This window comes from Cibotium barometz, chromosome 32 (assembly GCF_041138505.1).
Source record: "Cibotium barometz isolate CiBa-2024 chromosome 32, ASM4113850v1, whole genome shotgun sequence".
NCBI classification, from domain to species: domain Eukaryota; kingdom Viridiplantae; phylum Streptophyta; class Polypodiopsida; order Cyatheales; family Cibotiaceae; genus Cibotium; species Cibotium barometz.
In genome coordinates, this window is record NC_141077.1 from 46,861,473 (window position 1) to 46,878,604 (window position 17,132).

General features: G+C 45.9%; 2 protein-coding genes and 1 pseudogene across 3 annotated transcripts in view; 2 read left to right on the forward strand and 1 right to left on the reverse strand.

Annotated features, from left to right (window-relative positions):
• Positions 1-235: 235 nt before the first annotated feature.
• The window catches only part of LOC147620262 (uncharacterized), a 63,866-nt gene continuing 46,969 nt past the window's right edge, over positions 236-17,132 (forward strand). The window contains exon 1 of one of the 2 annotated variants that reach the window (XM_086772449.1): positions 236-375. The gene's annotated coding sequence lies outside the window, so the exon portion shown is untranslated. The remainder of the gene's footprint in view (positions 376-17,132) is intronic. The other variant, XM_086772448.1, reaches the window with a different exon arrangement.
• LOC147620263 (uncharacterized) lies at positions 8,027-8,911 on the reverse strand (annotated as a pseudogene).
• LOC147620264 (uncharacterized) lies at positions 14,969-17,092 on the forward strand. The gene is made up of 2 exons (XM_086772735.1): positions 14,969-15,158; positions 15,365-17,092. Exon 2 carries the CDS (start codon positions 15,391-15,393, stop codon positions 16,627-16,629), a length of 1,239 nt encoding a protein of 412 aa, XP_086628861.1. The 5' UTR covers positions 14,969-15,158; positions 15,365-15,390; the 3' UTR covers positions 16,630-17,092.

Below are 17,132 nucleotides of genomic sequence, written 5' to 3' on the forward strand. Positions count from 1 at the left end.
GACACAGCCTAGCGGTAAGGTGTTGAAGTCCCATGCAGGAGGTGCTGGGTTCAAAACTTGCTGGCTGTTGACAGCGGCACGAAAGCACATACGCACATGAGCACAAAAGATCCCAAAAAAAAAATGGTTTGCTCTGGTGGCCCATATGCCGAGATGTTTCAAAATTTCCAGCTTTCAAAGACCATAAGCACCCAATGATAACCTTCCAAGCTCCCATTTATACATTGGCCATGACGCCGGACGCTTGTGAGAAGTGGGACAGAGTCCGGCGGACGTTAGTTTAGAGTGTGAAAAGGGTGATCCGATATGCAAGAAGGCGGGAGTTTTTGCCTTCATTCCCTTGAAGTTGCGCTGGCCTGTTCGAGCAGATTACAGGTAGAACAACCCCTTCTCTGCTTGCTTTCCTACTTGCATGTCAGGGTAAGACTTCATACTGCACGTATGGCCATGCTTATCAAGGGTTTTTAAGGTTCTGTAGTCGTTACGCCTGTACAGACACACATAGAACCTTGATATATGATGCCTTCTCCTGGATGTGAGCACTGTCCATCGAGACAAGGCTGATTCGATACGCAGGCACCCATGTCGGAAAATGCTCACTTGCAGTAGGGCCTGTTTAAGCATATCAGAGGTAGAACCCTTTCTGTGCCTGTGCTTTCCTATATGCACGTCGGGGACTGCTTAGAACTGCCATGCCTTCCAAGGGTTTTTAAGGGTATGTAGCTCTCGTCTCTAGTCCTTACGCTTTTGCAGACGCATGTAGAGTCTTAGATATATACCCAGAGGTCGTGTCTGTGGAGGAAAAGATGCCTTCTCCTGGATGTGATAACGATGGGCATTGCCAATCGAGACTCAGCACATCTGGACATGTATATGTACGATATCCAGCATGACATTTCTTTATGACATCCTACTCTTGGTACTGGACCGCATTCTTGACTTGTTAGAAGCGGGTTTCTCGAGTGAACAATGAACACATAGAGAGTAACAGCTACACACCAGCTTGGGTCTGGATTATATGTAAAGGAAAAGGCACATAGCTACTCACTGGCAACTCCAAACGTATGGGAGATGATTTGGATGAGGTAGATGATACATTTTCAAGATGCCACATGATGCCAATCTGGTTCAACATGTTGATGATTGCAAGGTCAGAGACCTCCAAGGTCAATGAAGCATTGCTAAATGAGGCCTTGCTAGTTGGTGAAATTTTGTCTTGCTGCCTGGATGCTTTCATGCGCGGTGTGTTGATTGTATGGATTTGCCTTGTCATCTTCTGTACTACTGAACACCTGTGCAAACCAGTATGGATAGAACGTATGTCTTTGGGACCATCAACACCCTAATGTCATCGAGAGCATGAATCATAAACCCAAAAGCGGGCCATTCGATGAATACCTGAATCCCGTCCAAAAACTTAGGAAAGCGACATGAAAAGCTTACAGAACATTGCTCCATGTGTTGCCTTGTCTCTTACATTGGTTTACGGTAACTTTGATACAAACGGTTTGTTATGTTCAACCCCTATCCAAGAACCCCTAGACACAAGTTAAATGCTTGTTCTTTTAAAGAAGGGGAGAAAGTGTTTCTACTTGTTCCTCGGAGGACTGAGACACTTTGTGTGGGTAAATCCAATTAGCTATCGCCTAGATATTATGGACTGTGGTTAATCTAGACTAGATTTAGCAGGCTTAGGTTCACTATCCAACCATAGATCCAATAAACACCTTTCTCCATTGCAAGATAGTGGGTGTGCTGTTGCGTGCTTGAGAGAGAGAGAGAGAGAGAGAGAGAAGAGAGTTCTATCAATCTCTAAAAAAGACCAAAGGGTCTATGAGACCAAAAGTGTTACGATGTGTCCATGAAGTGACAAAATCATTATAAAAACATAAAAAACTCAACTAGAGCTGAAAGAAAAAACCGCCATATAAGTGGTACTGGTGCAATGCTCCAATGATACAAGCATATGGGATAATCCACCACAACTTCCAGTCATGCGATAACTCGAGAGTAGCTACGAGAATTGCGACGTCCAACACCCTCCTTCAATTCGAGCACCTCGATCAAACAAAGGTTAGGACCGCACCCAAGACCACATAGCCCGAGCTCTGATACCATGTCAGAGTCACGCAGCGGCAGCAGCACGCACACCACCCTAGGGCACTGAGCAACGTCGGCTGCTGGGCTCCCATCTCCCAACCATTGCTTTCCTCGAAAACCCGAGATATCTATGACAAGGTGCCACCACACCCTATATATGGTTCTTCAACTTCCCATGCTCTTGCATATGGGATAATCCACCACAACTTCCAGTCATGTGATAAGCCGAGAGTAGCTACGAGGATTGCCACCTCCAACAAGTGTGTCCTCGACATCAATGACTTTATAGAGGCTCTTCACGTCCACTGCCTATGGAGGGGCTCTTCTATATCTTTGGAAGAGCTCTAGCATCATCTGAAGCTGTTGGGTGGAGCATCTCCTTGGACTATTGGGTCTTGGGCGGTGAGCTTGTTGCACCTATATCGCCTCGTCTAGAGAGACACTTGGGAGGCAGGGTGGCACTTGTGGCACATGGACTATGAGTGTTGCCTCTAGTCCTTGGAGTAGGGGCATCTTGGTCATAGCTCTCTCATGGCCGTTGGTGGGAGTCCCCATCCTAGTCGGATGAAAGAAACTTGTGATGGGGAAGTGTAAGGTATCTAGGATCTGCATCTGTGCCTTTGCATAGTTGATCTCTGTTGTGAGCGCGGCTAGGTAGAGTCCTAGGCATTGTTGGCCTAGGAATTCAATGACCCGGACAGTCCCTTCCTGAAGAGGCAATGAAACCAACCTTGAATTTTAGGACATTGCATTGAAAAGATAGTGTTCCTCTGTCTTTACCTCTAGAAGGTGGTAGGCATGTTGTGGAAGCTAGGCTAGCAACTTTTACCAAGGGTGGGCTGCCCACGAAAGCATGTCTTGTGTACCAAACATGTGTGTAGATGGACAGCTGTTAGAAGTCATCTCCTGTCTAGATTTATACACCAGGGCCTTTGTTGTGGGTGTGCCCGCCCTTATCAGGTGTTTTATCATTTTTCCTCACTCCCCGCATTTTTCCCCTATTTTTTCCCATTTTTCTGAGGCTTGGGAGGGCTGCCAGATGATGCTAGGAGCACTCCAGTGCTGGCCGACTGGATGTTCATCAGTCGTGGGCTACAGGGCTGCTGGCCGACTGGTTTTCATCAGTTGTGGGCACTCTTTCTGCTGGCCGATTGCCCTCTATGGGATGTATATATAGGACCCCAGCCCCCATACCTTATTTGTATCATTTCTCGGGATCTTCTTGTGTATATCAGAGCAGAGTTACACGCCTACATCTCTCTCTCTTGTGCTGTTTTTCTGCCTGCGTTTTTTGCTCTTGTGTTCCCAGATCTGGTCATCATCTCCGCTGCGTATTCTGACATGGTATCAGAGCCCTAGGCTCTAGATAGGTCTTGGGATTTGTGTGAGCAAGAGGGGGACTGTTTTGTGGCTGATTGGTGGACTGTTTTGGGCTGATCGGGAAGAGGAGAAGCAAGAGGAAGGTGGGCTGATTTGCTGGACAGTCACTTGCAGGTTTTAGTTCTTCTTTGTTCCCACCCACCCACCCTTTTCAGAGTACATCCCCGCTATGGCAGATCTGTTTGAGATGGCCGAGAGACATGTGAAGATCCCGACACTCCCCACATTCCCGGTGGACCGTCAGTTGGACGGGAGCAACTACGGCATATGGAAGGTGATGATGGAATCTGTTTTGGAGTCTTACGACCTCGCCGATTTCGTCGTTGTTGGTGTTCCACGGCCGGAAATAGAGGAAGGGGAGTTACCGTCGATCCAAAAGGACCGGGAGGCCCAGACACAGATGTGGGATCGTGTCAACGCCAGGGTCCGTTCGTTTATTTTTCTCAACTGCACACCACAGGTAATCAATCATGTAAAGCACATGACGCTGGCCAGAGGTATATGGCAGCATTTGGCCTCACTTTACAACAGGGTATCACCCATGAAGAGGATTTCCTTGGAAGTACAGATGCGGGTTATGAGCCCTGCAAAGTCGTCGACGATGCGGGAGCATATTAACAAGCTGCAGGCTCTTCAGCAGGAAGTTCTTCAGGCTGGGAAGGAGATATCGTCAGAGGACATGGCCATCACGTTGCTGTCACACTTGCCCTCTTCGTACTCAGCATTTTACTCCTCTTTGATTACCAGTGGCAGGCTCAGCACCATCACGTGGGAGGAGCTTGTGCCCATGGTCCTGGACCAGGAGGAACGATTCACGAACCCTCCTCAGGGTGGAGGTTCGGAGGCCTTAACTGGCCAACGGTCGAAAGGCCGTAACTCGGGCAAAGGGAAGGCTTCATCGGAGAAGTCTTCTGAGAAGAAGTCCGACGCTGACCGCGAGAAACTGAAGGCAGAGAGGACCTGTAATGATTGTGGCGAGAAAGGCCACTATTGGAGGCAGTGTCCCAAGCAGAAGACCGAGAAGGGTGAAGACTCCTCAGCAGCAATCATGAAGACTTCGGCTTTTGTACACCTGGAGGTGATGGACACCGATGCTTCATTTTCTTCAGGCAGGGAGGAGATTGGAGGACTCTCCGCAACGGATACTCGGGAGTGGATTCTCGATAGTGGTGCTTCCAGGCACATGACTCCTTCCCGTTCCGGTTTACAGGATCTCTGCAGACTTTCTGGTTATATTCTTACTGGGGATACGTCCACTATCCCAGTTCACAGTGAGGGCAGGATGGAGATAGTTCCCGATGGCAGAGGGGGGAAGCATTCCTCCCAGGTGTTGTATGTTTCGGCACTTGGTTTTCATCTGTTGTCAGTGCATCAGGTTTGCAAGACTGGCGTACGGGTGGAGTTTGATGAGCATTTTGTTGCTCTTCGGGACAAAGCAACAGGCCAAGTGGTTTGGGAAGGTGGAGTGGAGAATGGAGTTTACAGGCTTTCAGCACTCTCTCTCCTAGGTCCTCAGGTTTGTGATGAGTGGCAGTCTGGTAATGGCCACTTCAGTGTGGATACGCTGCAGGTACAGGCTCAACAAATCGAGGCCGACCATACCTCGACTGACCATCCTCAATTGGGTACATGGGTACATGAACCAACCCGACAACCTTGTTTTCAAGGTGTCTCGGGACAATATCCTAGAGTGCGGTTCTTTGTCCTGCACTTGCATGCATCCTACTTGGCATGGTGCCAAATCTACATAAGTTGTTACCTAACCAGCCAACATCGAGGCGCTTGGATGTTCAACACGACGAGGGTAGAGCATTGATTTCCAACACCCCTCAATGTTCACTGTTGGTAAGTGAACTACCTCTACGGTCCAATGCTAAGTCGATGAAGATGTTGCTCTATCTTCTCTCTCCCAAGAGCCTTTGTGAAGATATCCACACAATTCTCTGTTGTCGTGGGCAATAGACCACAGCCCGACCACTCCATCAAAGATTAGCTTGCGCACAAAGTGATAACTGTATTTCAATGTGCTTTGTGTGAGCATGGAACATGAGGTTCTTTGCAACTTTGATTGTCACACACCAACTCAGTTGTTTTCCCTTGAGCCACACCCATGCCCCTTAAAATTCTCTGCAGTTAGACGACAACAATAGAATATCAATCGGCAGCATTGCGTGGGCGTTGGTAGCATTTATTAGTATTTATGGTGAAGAGTTTGCATTTTATGTCACATATTTCATGTTAGAGGACAAATCAACTGTGGCTGACCAACATATCAACATCATATATAAGAACATAGCATGTGAGCTCATTTCTCATCTCTCCTCTTTGGAGTTTAATCATATAGAACCTGTTGTAGGAGCCAGAAATAGAAGTAGCCCATTTTGGGATAGCATACATGTAACCTTTTCCATGTACGTATTACATATATTGAAAGTTGAAACTAGTATATCTCTCTCTCTTCTCTCATGCGTTTTGCGTTAATGTTCCTATAGGGTGCTTAAGGGCTGTGATTAACTGCACGAAGGCCTTGGCTATGTCACATTGGTATCAAAGCATCAGGTGTAGCCACATCACCAAGCACTGCAAGTCCCATAGCTTCACATCAGAATATGTTCCCACACCCAAACTATTAGTCTTGCAAGGACTAGAAAGCCACACACGCTCTACATTCATCGCGCGAGGACCAACCTCCACCCTAGGGGCGTCATACTTGCACAAGGGCATTGTCACAGTTCTCAAGGGCATTGTCATAAGGGGTGTACATGTCCAAGCAAGGTAAACGCAAGCAGTTAAGAATCATCAAGAAGGTCAGGCATGTATCAGGTGAACCCTCAGCATTTAGCCTATGGAAGTTAGGTACTCAAAGGAGTACCTTAGTGGCTTCTGTGGAACAAGAGCAGCAGCTTGAGTTAGGTGCCTTGATCAACCTCAGTCATCAATCATAAGTCAGTGCATTCAGGGACATCATTGGAACATATGCATAGTCGTGGAGTGGAATTAGAGGCTAAATAGGAGATTCAGTTAAGCTGCGAGGGAAGAAGTATGACAAAGTTGGAATCCCAGAGCAGTCAAGGGACGATGAGTCATGACAGCCATCTAAAGTCGAAGACAAAAAGTTGGATTTCCGTCATCAAGCTCAGTAGGAGGGGATGTCACGTGCACAAGGCAGTGCCATGTCTAATCCTTGATCATATCCCTCATTAGGTAGCAGTTCAACACACATATCCGGTCGGCAGCAATAGAATATTAGTCGGTAGCATTGTGTGAGCATATATTTATGGTGATGAGCATAGTTGTCAAGTACGAAACGAAGGTACGAAAAAACGATACCGGTTCGGGACTTTTAAATTTTGAAAAATAAGTTCGATTGAGGTACGATCCACTTTAAAAAACAATTGAAAAAAAGATATTTGTACACATTTAGAGATGCAAAGTCTAGAGAAGTTGTAATTTGTCATATGACATAAACTAGTACAAAAACTCAAGAGTCATGAACAATGAACACTGAACATGCCATAAATAAGAGTCGTGGCCTACGGCCTACAATAGGAAATACAAAAAAGTGTGTTGTGACCACTGACTAGTCACAACACTAAGTACAAAAATGTCTAAAGTCTAGACTCTAGAGACTAGAGTCTAGACTCTAGTCACTAGAGTCTAGACTCTAGTCACTAGAGTCTAGACTCGTCCTCCTCAGAGAAATCACTAGGGGAAGGAATGTCCTCGCTAGGGGTGCTTCCATCATCAGAGGCCAACCCAAAACTTCCCTCGCTAAGGACATTGCTCTCGTCATCGTCTTTGATGCTTGCAATAGGAGCAGCCTCTTCTTCAGCAAAACAGGTGCTAAAGTGCTCCTCGAAGTCGAGCCGGAGCCACGCCTCACATATGTAGCCACCGGGGTCGAAGTAGGGCGCTGAACAGTGCATCCGCGACCTCCTACCTGTGTGCCACCTCTAGCTACACGACCTCTATGAGTACGAGAAACTGGACGGTCAATCTCCTCTAGCTCCTTATAGAGATCGGCACATATGGCCTCATCTGGATTTTGGATCTCGCTCCTTGTGGACACTCTTAAGCGTGTCCACTGTCAACTTGAACTCGTCGACATTCACCTGAAAGCAAAGTTCAAACATTTATAAATTATTAGACTGTAGTCATGTATTTATAAATCATTATTAATAAGTTGAACTTTGAACTCTGGAGATCTCTACCTGTTTGGAGATCTCCATGTCATGCATCTTCTCCACCATGCGCATGTTAGCACGACAATATACAAGCTGCTCTAACTGCATTGTGCTGAGACGGTTTCGTATCTTTGTGTGTATGAGTGAGTAGGAACTCCAGTTCCTCTCACATGCCCCCGAAGAGCAATCCTATGAAAAATAAGAGAGTTAGAAATTAGAATGTAAGAACTAGTTAGTAGTTACGACTCTAGAGACTAGAGTATACACCATATATTCAATAGTCACCTGTGACAAGACTCTCGAAGCCACTTTTTGTACGTGAGCCATTTGATAACCAAATGACTCGTGAAAGCGGCTCCTCTCTAATCATTATACCGAATGAGCTCTTGGAGGAAGTCTCTTTGCTCGTGGATGGGAAGTATCCTTGGCAAGTAGGCATCCCGATCGGAAAGTAGTTCCTCATCGGCAAAGAGCCTTGGTACTTTGTAAGCGAGATGCAACAAGGCCGCAAGACCATGGATAGGTCTATGCATCCATCACCACCTCCTCTCCACAAGCGCCACGATCGAATCGTGTCGCGGAGTGAGTGGAGGCTCGGTGGGATCCCTAGAATGCAAAAATTTCACTTAAGTCTTTAAGGAACAAGAAAGAGATGTGAAAACAAGATTTGAAAACATGGGACATGGGTTTACCTAATCCCCTCCATAGGAGTGTCGGGGTCCTCATCAAGCACGGTGGTTGCACGAATCTCTGTTAGAGCCTCTCGCATGAAGTGGGTGAGTAGTCCCAATGTGGAGCCCTCCATGTCGGCCATGCACAAAAACCTATACAAGGGAGTCACCGGCAATGACAATGGCATGCACCTCGTGCCAAAAGGACTCTCTCATGCATAGCCGTTGAACGGCTTGGGCCTCGTCCGCACTAGTCACCAACTCCTCCCTTAGCCATGCGACGAAATCCGGGGAGACCACAGTCATCTGGAGCTTCGGTTGCACGTCGTATAGCCGCTCCAAGAGAAACCACATGTAGGCAAACCACGTGGAAGAGGGCTTCTTAAGCTCAAAGTCGCTTTGCTCGCGAAACATAGCGAGCACCTTTACCTTCTTTGTGAAGAAATTCACAATGGATAGGCCTTGTGCAACGACCCTCTTCACCCACTCTGGCTTCCCCACATCCTCCATGCTTAGGTCTAGACAATGGGAGGCACAAGGAGTCCATACAATGGATGGGAACTCCGCCTCTACCATCCTTCTGCTATTTCTCTCTCTTTCTCTCTCTACAGGTCTGGCCGACTGCATCTACAGGGCTGCAGGCTGTTAGATTTGTTTCCAGAAGCTGGTGCATGGCTGTTGGGACTGTTTTTGTGCTATTCTGCTGAGAACAGGGCTTGGACGCAGTGAATAGAGCCTCAACAGGAGCTGGCGGACTATTGTAAGGGCCATTATTGGCTGTTTTTACAGGTTTGCGAGAGTTTTCTTGCGATGAAACTTGAGCAAACATGTCCCTAGACAAGTATCGGGCTTGGGGATGTGATCTGGTGGAACCTGTGGGTGGCTAGTGAGCCAAAACCATGGCTGGTTACTGTTTTGCAGGTTTGGGACAGCACTTTGTTAGAGGGTTGGTGACTGCTCTATCAAAGAATAGGAGTGGTTGGTGATCACTCTACCTTGGTTGGTGACCGAGGGTATTTCTACAGGAGTGGTTGGTGATCGGTCAACCTTGGTTGGTGACCGAGGGTGTTGCAACAGGAGTGGTTGGTGACCACTCAACCTGGTTGGTGACCGAGGAGTTGCAGGTAATTTGTTTACCTATGTTTTCACAATTGGATAAATTTGGTGTCGGCTGGAAGAGTGAGTACTCTCTGGGCACCCGCATCTTGTACATATAAATACTTCTGTTGGTAATAAAGATACCTCAGGGGGGGGGGTGGCCCAACTTCAGCCCCTAGTGCTGTGTCATGTGCAAGTTGGTTTATGTTTGTAGGATGTATATGCTCATGCAATGTTTCACAATGATGGTAATCATGTATATGCCAGGAAGGGTTGATGTATGTATGCTGTTTTGGTAGTGAATTGGTTCCGTGTACACATGCCCGTTTGTGACAGTGGTATCAGAGCATTGGTTTCTTTTTTTCTTTGAGAAAGACGATTTTTGGGCATACGGAAAGCTTTTTGCTGAGCATACACATTGTGAAACATGAGCATGCAAGCAAGGTCTGGTGAGCATTCAGATGCACAACGGTGTGCTAAATCTGCATATTCTGACCAGGCTGATGTACTTTCAAAGCTAGAGGCTCTCAAGCGTCAAGTTAGATGCTATGGTGAGTAGAAAACTGAATTGCGGACTCTCAAGAATGACCCTGATTTGCAAAGGGTTTTGAATGAAAAGAAAAAGAAGGGTTCAAGTGATGAAGCAACCTTTGAGGCCATAGCAGCAGAGATGGGATATGAAGATCCTAAAGAGCTGGCCATATCTTATTTGAAAGGCAAGAAGGATGTATTGGGTGATGCAGGTACAAAAAGGACTCCCCCGTGGAAGCACATGCAGATTCCAGTACATCAGGAGATGTAGATCCTCGTCACTGTTATGCATCTTCACACTGAGAGCATTTCTTCAAGTGAAGATTCTCACCACTCCAGGAGCGTGTCTCGAGTACGTGGGAAGAGACCCAAGCATGAGTCTCCTAAGCCTAGACATGGGGCTAGAGACAGGTCTCGTTCTAAAAAGAAAAGCCGAGAGTTCAAGTCAGGAGACAAATATGTGAAGTTTGAGAACTTCTATGGTAAGATGGACGAAGGCGCTTGCTTTTGTGAGACAGTTTGAAATTGCTTTTTGCAATGAAGATTTTTCTGAAAAGTCTAAACTCAGGCATGTGGGTATGCATCTCAATGAGATAGCTAGTGATTGGTGGATGGCCAAGCTTTTGGATGTAAGTGTTGCCTGCACATGGGATGACTTTAAAATTCAGTTTTATGCTCAATTCTTGCCTCCAAACTTTGCCAAGAATGTACGCAAAGAGTGGGATTGGTTGAAGTAGGATGAACGGGAGACAGTGCAGACATATATAGCTAAGTATTGCAAGGTATTGTTGAAAGTTACTCCCTTTATGTCTTTTTCTAATGGGGAGAAGAAACGGAAGTTTGAATCAGGTTTGCACCCCATCATTCAAGAGAGCTTACAAGTGTACCCAAATCAGACTCTTCAGCAGTTGATAAACTCGGCACTCATAGCTGAAAATTTGCATATGAAGTGGGTTAAAAACAAGTCAAATTCAGATTCATTTAAGGGCAAGAGACGGGCTGGTTATGACCAGAAAAAGGGTGGACAGTCCTATAAAAGTGAGCAGAAAGATGCCTTAGATACAAAGGAAACTTGTCTAAGAAGCCGAGGGGGGGGGGGGGGGGGGGTAAACGCAATGATTTTGGGTTGTCAAAACAGCAGAGGCTTGATTATGTATGTGATGGGAAATGTTTTGGTTGTGGCAATAAGGATCACATATTTACCAAATGCCCGCAGAATCCCAACAATATGTAAAGCATGGGGACAGTTGAGGGATCAGCCCGCACTCTTTTTGTTTGATGATGCATTCACAGATAATTTCATTTCGGTACAGATGGCTGCTGCCATAGGTTTGGATGTATCAGATTTTGGGACTCAAATGAATGCAGATGCCGCTTTTGAGGGTAAAGGAGTTGATGTAACGCTGATCATTGGCAAACTCCGAATTCTTATACAGGGATATCTTGATCATGAAAGTTTCTTAGTTGCTTCTCTCACAGGATGTGATGTTTTGTTGGGGATGCCTTGGCATGCTCGTATGGAGCCCAAGAAGGACTATAAGTCCAAGAAAATCAGCTTTGTTCATAGAGGTAGAGAGCTTGTTATAGAAGCTGGTACTCCAGGTAGTACCATACCTATTGTAAGTCATGTTCAGGTTTCCAAAATAATGAAGAAGTTAGCTTGTTCTTACTGGTTTTTGTACAAGAACAATCTGAACATGAGAATGTAAATGTAGATCATCTAACCCGAGAGCGCATAGACTTTTTGCGTGGTTATGGTGATTCTTTCAGGGATGCATTACCAAGAGAGTTGCCACCTGAGCGTCCGAAGGATCATCGTATTGATGTGAAACCTGGGAGTACGTCCTCGAATAGACCTCCTTATAGGGTGAGTGCAAGTCAACAAGAAGAGATTATGGCGCAGGTTAATGACTTGCTTGAGAAAGGGTTGATACGCCCTAGTTCATCTCCTTATTACTCGCTTGTGTTGTTGGTGCAAAAGAAAGACGGGACGTACATGATGTGTATGGATTATCGTGCCCTTAACAAGGTGACGATAAAGAACAGGTTTCCGATACCACGTATTGATGATATTTTGGATAGGTTGGAGGGTGCAGCATGTTTTAGCCACATTGATCTTAAGAGTGGATATCATCAGATACGGGTGGCCCCTCAGGATATTCATAAAACTGCTTTTCGTACGCAGTTTGGGCTTTATGAGTTCTTGGTGGTCTCGTTTGGACTTACCAATGCTCATGCCATCTTTAATCGTATGATGGATCGTATCTTCAGAGCATACAAAAAGTTCACAGGTACTTTCTTTGATGACATCATTGTGTTCTCTAAAGATGAAGAGCAGCATAAGGAGCATTTGGCCATAGTGTTTGAAGAGCTTCGTCGCCATAAGCTCTACATTAACGGAAAGAAGAGTGAATTTTTCTTGGCTGAAATTCACTACCTTGGTCATATTGTATCCAAGGATGGAGTACGTATGGATCTTGCCAAGTTGCAGGCTATAAAAGATTGGCCCGAATTGAAGAATGTACATGAGATTAGGAGTTTTCTCGGATTATGCTCATATTATCGCCGGTTTATTAAGCTCTTCGCCGAGATTGCTTCACCTTTGCATGATTTAACAAAGAAGAAAGCTACTTTTCACTAGGGTGACAAGCAACGAAATGCCTTTCTTAAGTTAAAAAAGAAAGCAATCATGATTGGACCGGTGTTGATCATTCCAGATTTGCATAAACCTTTCTCAGTGGAATGTGATGCATGTGGGAGTTGTATTGGTGCAGTGTTGAACCAAGAAGGCCATGCAATGGCATATGAGAGCCGTCGGTTGCAACATGCCGAACTCCACTTGCAGGTTTACGAGGAGGAGTTATTGGCAGTGATTCATGCTCTCACGATGTGGAAGCATTATCTTTTGGGAGCTGAATTTACCATTAAGACTGATCATTAGAGTCTACGGTATTTTCTTACACAGACTAAGCTATCTGAGAAACATATGAGATGGGCAAACTTCCTATCTATGTTTCATTTTCAGATTTTACATACTCCTGGTAAGAAGAATGTAGTGGCCGATGCACTATCCCGAAGGCCTAAAGTAAGTGCTATTACAGTAGCCTATCATCAGGCCTTATCAGATATGCGAAATTCTTATCATACAGATGATGATTTTCAGCAAGGTATAACAGCCCGAATTACTCCATACGTGATGGGTATTTGATGTTTCATAATCGCCTATGTGTACATAAGGATTTGAGGCAGAAAGTAATGGATGAATGCCATGCACCGCCTTCTGCATGGCATAGAGGAATCCTTGCCACTACACAGGCTTTGGAGAGAGACTTCTTCTGGCCAGGAATGCGTAAAGACATAGATGACTATGTCTTTACGCAGGCTTTGGAGAGAGACTTCTTCTGGCCAGGAATGCGTAAAGACATAGATGACTATGTGCGCCAACGACAAACTCACACCCGTGCGGGATAGAGCAACCATCCTTCGCCCATCCTTCCTGCACGGGTGTGAGTTTGTCGTTGATCCTTTGCCTCTCATCATCAAGCGCGGTGGTGCGCATCTCATGGTAGGTGATACCGTGCCATTCACCATGGGATGGCCCCACCTCCGCAATGGCCTTCACCATTTTGTGCCATTGTGGAACCTTGAGCACATTGAAGGAGAGATTGCAATCTATCACCGTGCGTGCAATCTCCTCATTCACGCCTTTCATCTTCGCCTTCATATAGGTGAGGTTGTTAATGTTTGCACCGATGGCGATTTGCCTCGAAACCGGAGAGCTCTCCTCCCTTGGCCTCTTTGATTGGAAGTTGGAACTGCCTGAGACAGAGCCGAAGCCGGATGGGATGGGCGAAGGAGTCACGGATGCGGAGGTACCGGACATGGAAGCTCCCCCACGTCCACCTTTGCCTTGGTTGCGGATGAGCGAGTACTTCTTCACTATACCATCCGCAATTTCTTGGGGAATCTCCTTGCACGGCGCCACTTCCCCACCAAGCTTGGACACATGTGCAAGGAGCCTTGTGACGCTACTTATGTAACCCTTCCCGCAAAAGTTACACGTCCATTTCCATGACCCCGAATTACCGGTAGGGTTCTCACCGGTGGTGGTGTATAAGGCAAAAGCCTCATGCTTTTCCTTTCCTCCGGACCTCATTGCCAAAGTGGCAAAGTCTAAAGAGAGAGAGAGAGAGAGCTTGAGAGAGGGAAAGAGAGCTTGAGAGAGAGATAGATAGAGCCTAGGTAGTAGGCCTTGAGAGAGAGAGAGAGAGAGAGAGAGAGAGAGAGAGAGAGAGAGAGAGAGATAGAGAGAGAGCTTGGGAAATAGATAAGAGTCTTGAGAGAGAGAGAGAGAGAGAGAGAGAGAGAGCTTGAGGGCTTGGGAGATAGATAGAGCCTTGAGAGAGAGAAAGTGGATTTGATACAATGTTTGGATAAAAAACCAGAAAATGAAAAAATAAAGATGATACTACTGGCACCTAGAAAATGAAACTGGAACTGGAAGGTAAACAGAAACCCTTATAGGGTGTGAATATAGTGAGGGGGGGGTACGCTATGGAGGTGAGTGGAGTACAGTGAGGGGATACAATATCATGCGGGACGGGGGGGTACAGTATGGAGGTGCCTCCATCCCTCGTCTATATCTCCCACGGGGTGCAAGGCATGGGATCAATGGCTCCCATGAAAAGGCGGCCCCAACGCCTTATCGGGGCCATTGATCTTAAAAATTATTCTCGGGATCCCGAGATTAATTTTTAAGTTCGAGATTAATTTTTCTGGATTAACGAGCCCGTGCCTTGCCTATCTAGGTTATAAAGAAATTGGAGGGCATGTCCCCGTGGGAGATATAGAGGAGGAAAGCCTCTCTCTCTCTCTCTCTCTCTCTCTCTCTCTCTAATTTTCAAAAGCCATTACTTTCTTCTTCGTTGTCTGTCAAGAAAATTCGCTTTCGCCATATCTGCGATCTTTGCTCCTCTCTCTCTCTCTCTCTCTCTTTCTCTCTCTTTCTCTCTCTCTCTCTCGATCGTTGCCCTCAACCCTCCATACCTCTTACATGGTGCAAGAAGGCGGTGGCAACATGGTGCAAGAAGGCGGTCGCAATGAGGTTTTCCTGCGCAAGACACCGGTCTAACCATAGTCATCAAGGGGGCTAGCGTTTGCTGCAAATCTGGGGATTTCCTTTGCCACAGCCCTGGTAAGTCTCTCTCTCTCTCCCCCTCTCTCTCTCTTAGGGTTTTTGATTTTGGCATTCTCCTGTTCAATTACCATTGCTTGGGCATTCTTTATTCGAAAAGGTTCTGCGTGCATGCGTGCGTCTTTCTGCAAAATTCACTTTGGCCATAGCTTCGATCTTCACTCTTCCTGATACGGCTTGCCCTTGCTGGCCATACTTGTTATTAGGACAAGTTTTTCTGCAGGTTCAGGCCATGGCGCTGGAGGTCGGCTTAAGTTCACATGCTGGTGTGCCTCAATTCGATCTTAGTCCAGAAAGGAAAGAACATTGGAAAATCAGACAAGAGGGTTTGTTGAAAATGGAGACACACGAGGTGTGTGCCATGGACGATAAGCCTCTCACTGCTCACCAGTTGAAATATGAAGTTACCCCGCCAAAGAAGCGCCTGATGATAATCCTGAAGAAAGGTCAGGGCTCAAAGATGGCCTTGTACGCTAACTATGGAATAGGTCCTTTGTTGGTGACAGTAGACCTTTTGGATACACTCCTTCAGAGGCTCACACACAGGGTACATGTGTTGCTGTGGCAGCATTGTCAATTGTTTGGGAGAGATGGAGGATATGCCCTTGAAGATCTGGTCATCAAAATAAAGAGCTTATCTATTAGAGCCAGCGCTACACAAGATGGAAATATTCAGCATGTTACTTATCAGGGTCTAGTTCGTGTCCTTGTAGGTGAAGACAAAGGGGAAGAAGATGAAGTCGAATCAGATTTTTCTGAAGATGAGGAGGTTGATCATTTCTGTGATGAGGAGTTTAAGGGGGGCTTGCAAGAAGATGGGGAAGACTTGGATCTGAAGACCTTGTTGAAGCAGTGTAGAGTAGCCAAACAGGAAGTCGAGAATGGTACTACTTTGGAAAAGATAACCATCACTTGGCTTGACTCTTTACTGCAGCTTTCAGAATGTGGGCTTCTTATAAGAAGTTTACAGTCACCATCTGATTATGTCGTAATGTCAACCAGCTTGCGGTCTGCATTGATGGCGTTTGTGAAGTCCAAAACCAAGACAGAACGAATTGAAGCAGCCCACTTGTTTGGATCGTTGCTTTCAAGAGACTTCCTTTCTGAGACATTACATGCAACTCGAGTGGAAGAGGATGTTGATCTCAACAGCAACAAAGTGGATGAAACTCCAAACTTCTTTCTCCCTCAGCGACCTTCAGGCACTCTTACCATGGAGCAACCACTTTATGCCCCCAAAGCTTTTAGTTGCAACTGGAGCAGGTTGGAAGATCGAGAGGCTATACTTGATGATATATGGGAGGATCGAGAGAGATCCCTGCGGTCTTTGCAAGAGGATGTGAGTAAAGCACCAGAATTGCTCACTATCGCAGTGACATTTTGGCGAAAGCAAGTCATGGATTTGAAGCAGAAAAGGAAGAGGAAAAATGAGAAAGCCAAAGCAAGAAAGAAGCCTCGACTACAGCAGTGATAAAGAAAGTTATGTTGCTTGCATAACAATAATGGTCTCGACTCTCTTACATCGAATATTGTAAGGATTTTGTATAACCAAAGATAGTGAAGGGTCCGCGATCAAGGAAGTTATGTTTCTTGCATAACAATAATGAAGGGTTCAATATTGATAGGATTTTGTAAAGTAGTAACCACAGAACTTAGGTAACAAAGCATCTCTTACCTTGAAGACAGTTAGGTTTATGCATTTACTGTTTATAAGCTTCAACAGATGTGCAAATTGCGAGGGAGAGTGCATCATATTTTGGTACAGCAAAGCACAAGCTTAGTACGATCTTTTCTCTCATCTTTTGCTTTTCTTCCTGTCAACATCCACTGCTAGCATCTGCCCTTGCCAAGATCGTGGAAGAGAATGGGAACAGGTCAACTATCGGTAGAGATGAAAGTGCAGTACGCCAGCTTTTAAGTAATTCTACCTTGTATGCAGTGTTTCTTTAGTGAATTTTTGATTCAGTGAATCTT